Genomic DNA, 13,663 nt, shown 5'->3' with positions numbered 1-13,663 from the left:
AAATCACACCATTCTCAGAAGAAACCCAATGTATCAGACTTGAACAAACACCATAAGGACTCTCAATGAGAGATTCCATGGTGCTGCTATAAAAGATGCCAAAATTAAAAAGAACCTAGAAAAGCAGGCAGAAAACCTTGCCAGCACTCAACAGATTTCTCCTTGTGCCTTGGGTCTCAGCAGCTCCTCCCTCCTTGCGTGAATGTCAGTGCAATGGCTCCCTCTTTCTGCCCCTTTTCTCAAGAATGACTTACGCTGCAGACTCTTCCCCCCAACTCCTAAGTGGTGCCAAGCTTCTATGGATTCCCTGGAGCAAATTTAGCGTAGATAAACCAAAAACTGAAGGGATGGTTATATCCAGTGGAATGCAGGATCACCCGTGCAATCTTAGGAGTGTTTTCTAGAGGTTTCTGAACCCTGGGAGAGCAGACCTGCTTGCCCGTCAGCCAAGAGGACATAAGAATTGTCGTATCGGGTTACATTAAATAGGTCCATCTAGTCCAGCATTCTATTTCCAAAAGTGGTCAATCCAGGTCACAAGTAACTGTCAAGATCCCAAAAAGTATCACACCCTGCAACTTGAGCTATTAAAGAGGCACTTTGTTTTCATTCTCCATTTGGCTCACAGGTCAAAAGGAAGTCTTTTTGCATGTTCCCCCAGGCTTAACTGAATACAGTGATCGCTGGAATAACAACAAATCCACAAATGCACCATGCAGAGAGCAGAGGCATCCAGCAGCCACCCATATGTCCTTTTCAAGTATCAGAATCACATGCATGACTCAAGTCAACAAGACAGACCAAGAGGAAACCTCAGAACCCCACAAGAATAATGATTATGCCATAAAATAAAGCCAAAAGTAATGAGATTGTTGGAACAACCGAAGGGATAACTTGGTCTTACCAGACCAGTGCAGAATGCACGAGTTACACCCCTCAACCAGCAGCCAGCCACTTGATCTTCAGTATTCCTGTAACTAGACAATGGCACAGGGACAAAGTATTTCCCCGTCCTCGCAGGTTCCATCTCCATCACCGCCCTGACTCTCCTCCGTCCCCGCAGGCCCTGTCCCTGCCCCATGGGCTCTGTCCTCATCTGCAGAAGCCTCGAACAGGTCTTTTTATATTTAAATCTTTTTATTAAAGTATAAAAAGGAACAATATGCTATGCAACTATTGTGTATAAGTTACAAATAGAAAACAATAACAGCGAGCAGCTTTAATAACCCTCCTCACCACCACCCTCTAGCCTTCCAACCCCAACAATAGCTGATTTCTACTACCCCAAGGAATCCTAATCCACCCTGTTAAAATGTCCAGGGGTACAAAATCCAACCCATTCTGTATGCCCTAGAGGGGAGAAATATGCCCTATGAAGCACTGTTAAGATCTTTTAATCTGTGGATGAATAAGAAGTCATCAACAATCTCAGGATTCAGTCTAGCTCTGTCTTCCACAGTCCTTCCTGCAATAGAAGATGTCTTCTTAGAAGATGTGCTGGTAGTAACAAATTTTGCTAGACGTGGCCAGCATGTTTGCTTGTTTTTCCAAAGAGAAGCAATTTTAAAGGTATTTTTCAGACTATGGAATCAAATACTGGCACAATTCCCACCTTGCTCTCCCAAGTCCTTCCAGTAAAACAACAAATTAATTGAAGGGCAGAATATAGTTATTGCCTACCCTTGACCCAACCCAGCTGGCACAGCAATCTTTACTAAAAATGTAAACAAATTTTCAGCCTTATGTCTGTTTAACTTCGGTCCTTTGACTCTGCATGTTCTTGGTTCTCTCTCTGAACTCACATTTCTTCTTTTAAGGATTCTTCTAGACTTCCTTCCATTTTGTCATTCTCTGCATTTTTGTCTCTCCATAGTCTCTCTCCAGCTTCTCTCATCTCACTTCCGTCTTACTCCCTCCTCCACTTCTTACCCTTCTCTCACCTTCAATGTCTGTTCTCTCCACCATAACCCTCCTTTCCCTCAGCTGTGCTTTTCCCAGTCCCACAAAGCTACTCTCCATCTCTTTCAGCTCCTCTTCTGTCTGTTCTTCTCTCTCTCTCCTAGATTATGTCTCCTCCTGCTAGCAACCTTCTCCCACCCTACCCATGCTCTCCCCGAGTTCCTCTCACCCTCACAGCCTGTGTCTATTCCTCTCCCACAGCTCCACTATCAGTCCCTGTTCCCATCACCCAGCCTCTCTTCCCTTTACAGCAACATTTTGCCTCTTCCAGCATTTCACAGCAGCACTGTTTCTTCTAACCAGTGACCCCTTTCCATTCCCTTCGCTCCTTCCGAGCCCCCTTTATTCATTTCCCAGTACTTCTGTGCCTTTTTCACCTTAACTGCTATAGGTATAACTTTAGCAACATAGATAAAATTGTCATGCCAATAAAGTTACTGGTCTTTTCCTTTTGTCGGTGTGCATCTGTTGCATTTGCCTTCCCCATCGGCTGCTGCTAGATTATAGCAACTCCTTCCTCCCCTGCAGTCTACTGGACAGGCTGTAAGGGGAGACAGGAGCAATAGCTAGGAGACGGCAACCCCCCACCACACCCCCCAAAAAAGCAACCTGTCCCCCTCACTAAAGAGGAGGTAAGTAGGGGGATAATATAAATAAAAAATAAAAACCCCTCCTCTACAATTTGCCAGGTATGGGAAAGGACCTGGACTTCTCCAAGTATGCCCCGAGAATATAGCCGTCCCTTGCAGGGCCCGAGACAGCCCAACAACTGGCACAGCTCACCAAGGGAACTAGTACTCCAACTGGGTCCAGGAACTACCTCACCAGACCAATCAACTGCAAAGAATGCCTATCAGCATCTGCTGGAGACAGAAAATATTGGAGCAAATGGCTGCAAAGTGCCTTTTATAGAGTAGGGCTCACAGTTCTTAAGTCTGTCTCTCCATCTGTCGACTGAGCGGCATAATCCCTACTTTCTAGGCTGGTCTTGTGTATGAAAATGTATACATTTTGGATTGGGTTTGGCTAGGGCCAAATCAACCAGCCTCCACCCCCAAGCACCCTACTTGCTAATGCCATGTGAAAGAAAAGGTTGGTCAGACCATGGCTATTGTTCCCTCAAAGCTGAGGAGAGTCTTCCACCTACAGTCCTGCCGACTGGGGGTGGGGGGGGGGGGGGTGCTGTTTCACCATCACATTTTCAATAGTGAGGGACAGCCAAGCTCTGTAGGACTCCAGGGAACCTGCCTATCAATAGTAACTGAGCACATTATTGAAAACACCACCCCCCACTAGCAGCAATGTGCTTGGAGGACTCCCTCTCAGCTTAGAGGGAACAGTGACCATGGCCCCTGTTGCTCACTCAATTTGATGCCTAAATACCATTGTATAGCATGAAGTACTTAGTTTCAATTACACAGCTACCCAGCAGGGTCTGTTTCTGAGAGGCTGACAACCCCTTCCACCCACAGGTCCCTACTGGTACAGATATGCTATGGTGTATGCACATTTCAAGCCTTCAGTGTCTCTGAAGTGAAACTCCTGATAAACTTACTCCCCATGAGGAATACTCAGTTTTCACTGTTGGGAGCTCTGAGGGAACCCTGTCGCAGTTACTGTTTCAGAAGTTATAGTCCGCTACTACCAGAAATATTTCAAAGCAGATAATAAGAAAACTAGACTATACTTCTAGGATCATACATCAAGTTTCCAACAAAAATATAAACTAATTCACTGTATTCAAGACATATTTCCTAAAAAGATGGGTTTTAAGCTTCTTAAAAATTGTCAAAATTAGACAAAGCTTTAATCCCATCTGGAAGTTGTGACCAAATGTTTACTGCTCAATACATCATGATCTTCAGACCATTAAATCAAGAAATGTATTATCAAAACTTTAATACTGTAGCTTCTCCCTTCCACCCTACTGTCTTCATTGGTCGCTACATACACACGTACTTGCGCCGTTTGACTCCATGCAAGAGGTTGTCATGCTTCTCATACACCTGCAGCTCCTGCTGGTCATCCTGCATCACATTGGGGTCATCAGTGGCCAGAACTTCCACTGCACTGCCCAGAGGCATGGCTGCAAAGAGAAAGTAAATAATTTTATTCAAATTGTATGCAGCACCCCAAACCACAATCCAGCTAACAGAGGAAGTCCCAATATGGCCTTCTAGATTTCATTCCTGTTCATGTTGATAATGCTGTTCACATTTATTTCATATTCACACATAAAATGATCCCATTTTATCAAGCTTATGCTGACATGACAGAATCGCTGACATCACTAACTCTCAAAACACATGGGGATAGTTCTATAAAGTATGCACCATTTGAAATACAGCCGAGTTCCACTGCTTCTAATATTATGCACAAACCAGCCTTGAACCTGTGACCTTCAGGTTGGTTGAAAGTCAGCCACCTTCCAGAATAAACTATTCTACTTCTGAAAGCACTAACACTGCACCTGAAGAAAATCCCACCATGGCAGCACCGAGGATCCTACTCTTGAATGGTTACCATACAGACCAGGAGAGACATGGGAACACTGTACTAGCATCAGAAAAAATTCAAAACTTTTCACAGAAACATGTAGCCAACATTACTGAGCTTGACTCTATAAACTCCTTTATAAAGGTGCTGAAAAAAGGAATACCTGTACTGCCAATATGAATAGAGTTCTGGTAACAAAAAGAAAAAAGGGAAACTTTCAGGGTGTTTTTTTTTTTTAAGTAACTGTCAAAAAATGAGAAGACTCAAAGCTCTTTAAAATGAAAGGTATGTAAGAATATGGGAGCATACCAGCTGAAGTGGCAGATGCAGTCGAAGCAGCTTTGGATAAGATATTACAGCAAATCTTTGACAGGGCGGACATAAGCGCAAATTCACAGGCTATATTATCAAGAAGAAATCCTGATAAACCTGGACTGGACTGCAGCCCTCAAGGACCGAGGTTAGACACCCCTGATTTACACCAACTCTATGGCTGGTGTTAAGTGATTGCGCCTAGAATATGGTGCATTCTTGGCACATTGGTGATATTCTAAAGACAGACACCTACTTTTCTTTGTAGAATGGTTTCAAGTAGGTGCATTGTAGGCACCTAAACATATGAGTCCCTTTATAGAAATTACCCTCAGAGGATAATTTTATAAAAAGTCACCTATGTGTGAAGGGTGGGGGGGGGTAGCACCTATTTGCAGTCTATTTTACATAGACACATAGAAGGCATCTATCCAGCTCATTTTCGAAAAAGATCGCCGGCCATCTTCCGACACAAATCGGGAGCTGGCCGGCGATCTCTTGATCGAAAGCCGATTTTGGCTGGCACCAACTGCTTTCTGTCGCGGAGCCGGCCGACCTTCAAGGCAGAGTAGAGAAGGCGGGACGGGGTGGGGCGGGGGGCGTGGTTATGAGATGGCCGGTTTCACCCCATAATGGAAAAAAGATGGCCGACTCAGACGAGCATTTCGCCGGCTGCACTTGGTCCATTTATTTTTAGGTCCAAGTCACAAAAAAGTGCCCCAATTGACCAGATGACCACCGGAGGGAATCGGGGATCACCTCCCCTTACTCCCCCAGTGGTCACCAACCCCCTCCCACCCAAAAAAATTAAAAAAAAAAAAAAAATTTTGCCAGCCTCTAATGTCATACCCAGCTCCATGTCAGCAGTATGCAGGTCCCTGGAGCAGTATTTAGTGGGTGCAGTGCACTTCAGGTAGGTGGACCCAGGCCCATCCCCCCCCCCCCCCCCCCCGTTACACTTACGGTGATAAATGTTGAGCCCTCCAAAACCCATTTTACCCACATGTAGGTGCCCCCTTTCACCCCTTAGGGCTTTGGTAATGCTGTAGAGTTGTGGGGAGTGGGATTTGGGGGGCTCAGTACCCAAGGTAAGGGAACTATGCACCTGGAAGCTATTTTTTTTAATTTTTTTATTTTTAGAAGTGCCCCCTAGGGTGCCCGGTTGGTGTCCTGGCATGTTAGAGGGATGGGCCCGGTTTCCATTATGGCTGAAAACCGGGCCCGGTTTCCATTATGGCTGAAAACCGAACACGGCCATCTCTAAATCCGGCGATCTCAACATTTGACCTAAATGTTGAGATTTAGCCGGCGCCAACCATGTTATCGTAGGAAAAGATGGCCGGCCATCTTTTTCAATAATACGGTTGGCTCCGCCCCTTTACGGCTCCGGCCACAGATGGCCGGCGCTGTTTGATTATGCCCCTCCACGTGTCTTGAGAAATTACCACCACAAATCCTGGAGTGGTCTAATGGTTAGTGCAGCAGTTTGTGGACCTGGGAAACTGGGTTCAATTCCTGCTGCTGCCTAAAAGTCAGCACTGGGTTGAGATCCTGGTGAACCAGGTTCAATTCCCTCTGCAGCTCCATATGACCCTGGGCAAGTCACTTAGCTCTCTATTGCCCCAGGTACCAGTATCTGAAAAAGAAAAAACTGTAAACCCACTTAGGTCTAAGTGGTATATAAATACTGAAAAGAAAAATAATTAGTACCACCTATTTTGAGCTTACTAACATTTGACCAAGTGTGAAAACCTTGACCTTGCCCATCCTCTGCCTAAACTCCTCCCCTGAACATGCCTACTATAAATTTGCATCCAAGTTTTTTTCAGGCATTTTCATCTGTTAAGTGGTTTCATAAGCCTTCAGTGTTTGTGGCCATCTGTTGCATACTGCCCCCTTCACATGTTTATTGCCCTAATATGTGCGTTTCTTTCCGTTTCCCATCCCTACACACAAGTCTAATTTTATCCTGTTTTATTAATACATATAAGGTAACCTAGGCCTTCCTCTGTTTCTTTCCCTTCTCCCTTTTACTTGTCTAGATTTAATTTTGCAATTTTGTAAACTCCTTAGAAGTTTTTTATAATTTTGCATGCAGTATATCAAATTAAAGTGAAATATGAAAAGATAAGTGAAGTACATAAGCTATTATTTTCCTTCACATTAAAAAAAAAAACAAACAAACAAAACAAACCACAGATTATGATGGGAGATCGCAACTGCAAGACCCATCAGTATGCTGTTTGCTTTCCTTTGACAATGCCACTGACTGTATTGATCTCTGGCCCTTCACCTTGCATTTCTCCCTGACTTTCTTGAACTCTAAATCTGTCTGCAAGGGAGAATAAGGCAACTGCTGCAATAGAACAGGCTGATGTCAAGCTCAGAGTGCAGAGGATGCAGATAGCCAGTACAGGTCAATATACCAACTGGAGTAGGTAGAAAAGGCAAGCTCACCATCACCATCCTGCTCTCCTGCAGCACGGAAGCGGTGCATTCGCAGGACGTGGTCAGAGATCTCACGATCCTGCTCCGGGTCCATCTGATCCAGCATGATGAAAAGTAGATCAAATCGAGACAGTAGAGAGTCTTGGAGCCCAATGTTCTCCATAGGAGTCTTATACTGGTCATACTGGAGGAGTCAAAAAAAAAAAAAAAAAAAAACACATATCCACATATGACTACCACTTTGTATCTGTTGCCACTGTATGAATGGGTCATTTTTATTTCTTTACAGCGTCTTGTATCCATATTAGGAAAACTATTAGCTTGAGGCGTAGCTTAATGGTTAGCGAAGTGAGTTGAGAACAAGTTTCAATTCCCACTGCAGCTTCTTGTGACCCTGGGCACATCACCTAGGTACAAACCTTAACATTGTGAGCCCACTGGGGACAGAGAAAGTACCTGTATGTAATATAACATGTAAACCGATTTGATTGTACCACAGAAAGGCGGTATATCAAGAATCTAGTAAACAAAGCAAATACTAAGATCTTTTACCATCATGACTCCTAATTCATTCCAGAGGAGACATTGGCATGTGGAGGGTAATTTTATGATAGGCTGCCTAAGTTATCTGTGAGGAAGGAATCTACTTTTGCCAATTTTAGTTCATGCCCTTTTCACTTATAACTCAATGCAAGTTACATTCAGATACCGTAGATGGTTTCTTGACACTGGAGGGCTTATAATCTAAAGGGCCCTTTTTCTAAAGTTTTTGCATGCTAACAAAATTAGTGCACACTAACCCCCGGATTTATATAATGGTCACCCAAATCTGGCGCAACCCTGAGTTGTGCGCACAACTACATTAATGAGCCATTAATACTCAACTGGCTGCTAACAATCAATTACTGGCATTAAATTGGCACTAATTTGGAGTTGACACACACAACTACCTATGAGTGATTCTATAAAGAAAGGGCATGGGCGAATCGTGGGTGTTCCCAAAAGTTAGGGACAGTGTTGAAGAACTGAAGGGCTGCGCACTCAACTTGCGTGCCAGGATTTACACCTGGTTTCAGCAGGCACAAGTCCTGGCATTATAAGCTATTCTGTAAAGGACACAGAGTGCCCTTTACAGAATGCTGCCAAGCGTTTTCCCGGCGCACAAATTTGGGCACCATTTACTGAATCCATTAAGCTTTGCACACTAATTCCATTAGCACAAACTTAGTTTTAGTAAAAGGTTCCCTGTTTGCAGCTGAGGCTATGGAGGAGGGTGAAGCGACTTGCCTAATAGGAGTGAAGAGTATTTGAACCAGGCTTCCCCTGGTTCTCAGCTTGATGCTCTTTATCATTAGGCACTAACTGCATTAGACATTAGATATTACTTCACTTCAGAATTGTCTAGATGATATTCTAGGTTGGTTCTCAATGCTGATAAAAACTACTGCTCGTTGAACCTCAGGCACTAGAAAACCACCTGAAATACTCCCAACTCTACTAGATAAACCCAATACTTTGGTAAGTGCTTTTAGGTACTTGGGAGTCTGACTTTTGATGAACAAATATCTAATGTGGTAAAAAAAAGTTTTTTTGTGTATTAAGACAATTAAGGGCTATTAATGCACTTTCATGGGTATACACCCATTGTGCTTGGGTAGTGGAAGGAAATATCCAATCTATCCTGAGTCAATGATCTTAGAGTTCTACCTGTGCAAGTGAAAAATGCCTTACGTGTTAATACTAAAACCTTATACTGAATATGATATTGAATAGGTAACCAGTGAAATTGTATACATAATGGTGAGACTGACATGATCAAATTGATGAGCATTCCCCAACATATGGCATTTTGTACAGTTTGCAACCGTTTAATGGTACAAGCAAATAAACCAGAATAAACGCTATTTCCATAATCTAATGGGAGATTAACAATGCATGGAGTAAAGTGTGTAAACTATTCATATGTAATGCATATTTTTTCTGAGTGGCACCTGCAATTGGAACTAGCTTTGTGCTAATATCCGGAAAATTGAATCTTTACTAGGGCAGTACATTTAACGCATTAATAATGCAATTAACGTGTTAAATGTTTAACTGGCATTAACATTTTTAACGCATTAACACCATCATCATCTCTCCCCCACCAGCCAGCATATTTTCTTACCTCTCGCAGTACAGCACAGCACTCCAGCGGCCCCTCTCATGTGCACATTCCTTCTCCCTGCCCCTCACTGCTGCAGTGAAAACAGTGCGGCTTCTCACTCAGCCTGAAGCGCCTCTCTGTAACAGGAAGTTCCCTCAGCCTGAAGCGCCTCTCTGTAACAGGAAGTTCTGAGGTGGAACTTCCTATTAAAGAGACACTTCAGGCCGGGTGAGAAGCCGCACTGTTTTCACTGCAGCAGTGAGGAGCAGGGAGAAGGAGCATGCGAAGGAGAGACAGGCCACTGGAGTGGCGTGCCAGGAGAGATAAGAAGAGGTGCCAGCTGGAAGGTGCGTGCAGAAAAAAGGAAGACAGTAAGAGAGAAAGATGCGGACCACGGCAGGCACGGAGAAAAAGGAAGCAGAAAAAAAGAAAGTGAAAGATGAGGACCACGGCAGGATCGAGGCCACGAGAGAAAGTGAAAGCAGAAAAAAAGAAGACAAAAAGAAAGATGCAGATCACGTTGGGGGGGGAGGGAGAACCACTGAAGCACGGGAGAAAGTGGGGAGGGGTGTGTTAGAGGGATAGAAACAGATGCTGGAAACAGAGGATGGGAGGGGAGGGTGCCCTTGGAGGGGAAGGGAGGAAAATGGGAAGACATGGTGCTCGGGGAGTTAACATAGTAACATAGTAGATGACGGCAGAAAAAGACCTTTACGGTCCATCCAGTCTGCCCACTGAGGTGAGGAAGATGGAAGGACATGGTGCCTGTGGAGAGAAGGGAAGGGATTAGAGAACGGGAGGAGATGGTGTCCACAGAAGGGAAGAGAGAAAGGAGGAGATGGTGCTCATGGAGGGAAGGGAAGAGATGAAAACCAGATAGATTTGAGAAGGAAGAAAAATGGAAGTTAAAAAAAGTGAATAGACAATAGGTCCCAGAAAGAGTTCAGAGAATAGGAAAGCAGAACCAGAGACAGTGAACAAGATAATTTGAAAGTTAAAAATTACCAGACAACAAAGGTGGGATTTGTAGTTTTGTAATTGAAATATGTTTTGTAATTGAAATAGGTCAGCTTTGAGAATTTACATCTGCTATGTATTGCACTGTACAGGAGGAAATGTGAGGGGGAGCTCTATGCGATTAACCATGCAATTAAATTTTTTAATCGCTATTAGTTTTGCAGTTAAAGCTTTTAAATCAGTGAACAGCCCTAATCTTTACCAAAATTTAGACTTAAAACATACTTTTTTTGCCCAGGCATTTGGTTTTCTGGATACTTCAGAACAGGGGATTAAGCATTGTATCTGTAGCCTATCCTTTGCTATGTTTACTATGTATCACTGTTTGTGTGGTTAGGTCTTTCCTATCTGTTATGGAGTTCCTTTTATTTTACTTTATGTATATATTTAGATCGTAAACAGCTGTCATCATTGGTTGCAAATGATGAACTTCGCCCAAGCTCTGCCCAAGTTCCTCTCATACGAGCCTATTCTACAAATACATGCCTACTTAGAGCATATATATATATTAGGCATGACCTAATTTTACAAGAGGTCTTCTACATGTGCATATCAGCATTTCATGTAAGAAAAAGGTTATAAAAAATTACTTTTCGATTGCTGTTTTTTTTCACCTGCTCCCACTGTTTTCACCACTGGGGAAGCCAAACACAGACCTGCTATAATTAAGTCTATCCAACCTGAATGAGTTCTAGAACATTCCAACTAGTTCATGTCTCCCTCCCCCAGCCCCTTCTACTTTACAGGGTGCAAGCCACCCAAAATGACTTGCACTAGACCCACTCCATGGCACACTCACCCTTCCGTAGACAGGATTGGCAGCTGCCAATACACTACACCGTGCATTCAGCCTTGCATGGATTCCTGCTTTGGCGATGGTGACACGCCCTTGCTCCATGACTTCATGGATGGCTGTGCGGTCCATGTCAGACATCTTATCAAACTCATCAATACACACAACTCCCCGATCAGCCAACACCATGGCCCCTGCCTCCAAGCGTCGCTCCCCTGAGAAACAGATCAAATACATTAATGGATTCCCCAGGACACCCATGTCTACCAAGAAATAGGTAATCTGCCTACCATCATGTAAACAGACAGTGACACTAAATAGGACTAGAAATCTTCCCAGTCCAGGCAGATGTCTACATTTCTGGCTTAGTTCGTGCCAGTGATACGCCATAAAATGGTTATAGTATTAATGGGGTTAAGTATCTCTACAAGACACCAACACCAAATAAGCTAGGATCAACTATTAATTGATATGATGCAAAACAAGTTAGAATCTGTGGGACAGACAGCTATCAAGCAGAAAGCTTAAAAAGTCTGCTGTGAACAGAAGGCAGCTCACCTCTGAGTGGAACACAGAATAATTAACCTGAGCCCAATCAAGCAGTCAGCAACAAACAATGTTCAGGGACAGCAGTGAAGACATTCACACCCTACGTGCAGCAACCAGATATTTATTTTATTACATTTGTATCCCACATTTTCCCGCATAGCAGTAGGCTCAATGTGTCTTACAGGTTCTGGAGAAGAGAGTACCAAGTCCGGGAATATAGAAGGCTCAAGGTGGTAAAGAATGAATAAATGACCAAGCCTATGAAATTCGTTCATCACTTCTAGGTATCGCGCAATGCCTACGGACAGCCAATAAAGTTTCAAAAGGGGAAAGTCTTCTCCCCAGTCCTCCTGATAAAAGACTGGAAGGACTACCACCTGATATAGAAGGATGAAAACACCTTAGAAAGAAAGGAAGGAATGGTCCAAATATACACCACCTCTTCCGCAATTCTCAGGAAGAGATCCCTGCAGAATAATGCTTGCAACTCCAAGACTCTTCTAGCAGAAACAAGCCGCCCATCAGAACACCATCTTCAGGGTAAGGTCCTTCACTGTCACCTTCCTGGGGAGCTCAGAGAGAGCAGACAACAAGGCCATCAAGACCAAGCTGAGACTCCAAAGGGGACCACTCCTTTAAGAAACTGAATGACAGACATTGGTGTGCACTGCTGAGCAGCTACTTGGAGTCTAAGGGAACTCGGGGAACTCAAGGCTAGCCTCCTCTTTAGTCCATCCTGCAGAAGGATAAACTCAGACCTTTCAACACCTGAAAGACAGCAAGTCCCCTTTCCACACATCACCTTCAAAGAGTGTCCAAATCCAGACAGACTAAGGAAGTTGAATGCTTCTTGGCCTGCAATAGTGTTACAATAACTCCATCCACATAGCCTTTCTCCCTTAGGTGTGCCCTCTCAAAGGCCAAACTTTGTAAATCAAGATGGGTCTTCTCATCACAGAACCTTGAACAGGAAAAAACAATTTGGGGCCACAAGAATCACCAGTCCTGGGTCTGACTCCACTTTTTGCATTATATAGCCTAGCATCAGCCAAAGAGGGAAATAGTACTCCTGACTGTGGCCACCGCTGAATATGGTTTCTAGGTCAGCAGAACAGCTCTCCTTCCGGTGACTTGGATCTCCAAATACCGAGCAGTGTGGAAAGCGGAAACCATGCTGTACAGACCATGATGGAGCCGCACTCCACATATACAAATGGAAGATGCTCAACAGTCATGAAAGAGATGAATTCTACCAATATCAGAGCCACAAGCTAGCCAAGCAGCCGTAGCCATGCACTGAGCTGACGCTGTCACTGTGAGGCAGATGCTGACAGTGGCTACAGGAACTGCTGGAGGCTGACGCAGCTGAATCTGCTAACAATGAAGGAGTGCCTACAAAAGCAGACACAATCACGCCACCTGCCCAGCTGAGAGAGAGCACTCAAGACAGCAAGAACCTGACAGTATGAAGTGGGCAGTGAGGCCAGGCAGCCCACACAGCCCCCAACAGGAGGGTCCTGAAACAACGGCCATAAAGAGGTCGGTGAAGGTGCCACAACTGTCTTCCAACAATCAGAAGCAAAAAACAGAAGGTTGCAACCTGCTAGGTGCCCAGGGGGCATCCCAACCGGCACCTACTCCAAGCCACAAGGCTACAGTGGCCCAAAGGCCAATAGTGCAAGCGCTAAATAATCTGAATAGCAATCGCCCATGCCGGAATGGGCCCAAGGTGGCTAAAAGTGCTGACAGCTGAGAGGTGGAAATGCCACCATATGCTGAAGTTGAAGTCCACAAATGTAGTCAGAAGCGAAAGGCCGACAGTGCCACAAGGAACCAAAAAACAGGTCAGACAGCCGGTAGTCTAACATTCCCAGCGCCACATGGGATTGCCCCCTTAAAGAGGCCATGCCAGTTTTTTCCTTATGATCTCCTATTATCTAAATCAC

General features: G+C 44.3%; 1 protein-coding gene across 1 annotated transcript in view; it reads right to left on the bottom strand.

Annotated features, from left to right (window-relative positions):
- MCM3 (minichromosome maintenance complex component 3) overlaps window positions 1–13,663 on the bottom strand; it is an 85,761-nt gene that overhangs the window by 41,955 nt on the left and 30,143 nt on the right. Inside the window, exons 9-11 of the mRNA XM_030198734.1 lie at window positions 11,175–11,383; window positions 7,225–7,399; window positions 3,919–4,045 (exon numbers count right to left, since the gene is read on the bottom strand). Of these exons, the coding sequence (XP_030054594.1) occupies window positions 3,919–4,045; window positions 7,225–7,399; window positions 11,175–11,383 (511 nt within the window). The remainder of the gene's footprint in view (window positions 1–3,918; window positions 4,046–7,224; window positions 7,400–11,174; window positions 11,384–13,663) is intronic.

Source organism: Microcaecilia unicolor, chromosome 3, assembly GCF_901765095.1.
Source record: "Microcaecilia unicolor chromosome 3, aMicUni1.1, whole genome shotgun sequence".
In the NCBI taxonomy this organism is placed as follows: Eukaryota; Metazoa; Chordata; class Amphibia; order Gymnophiona; family Siphonopidae; genus Microcaecilia; species Microcaecilia unicolor.
The sequence above is the reverse complement of the archived record's forward strand: the minus strand, read 5'-3'. Positions and strand labels throughout refer to the sequence as shown.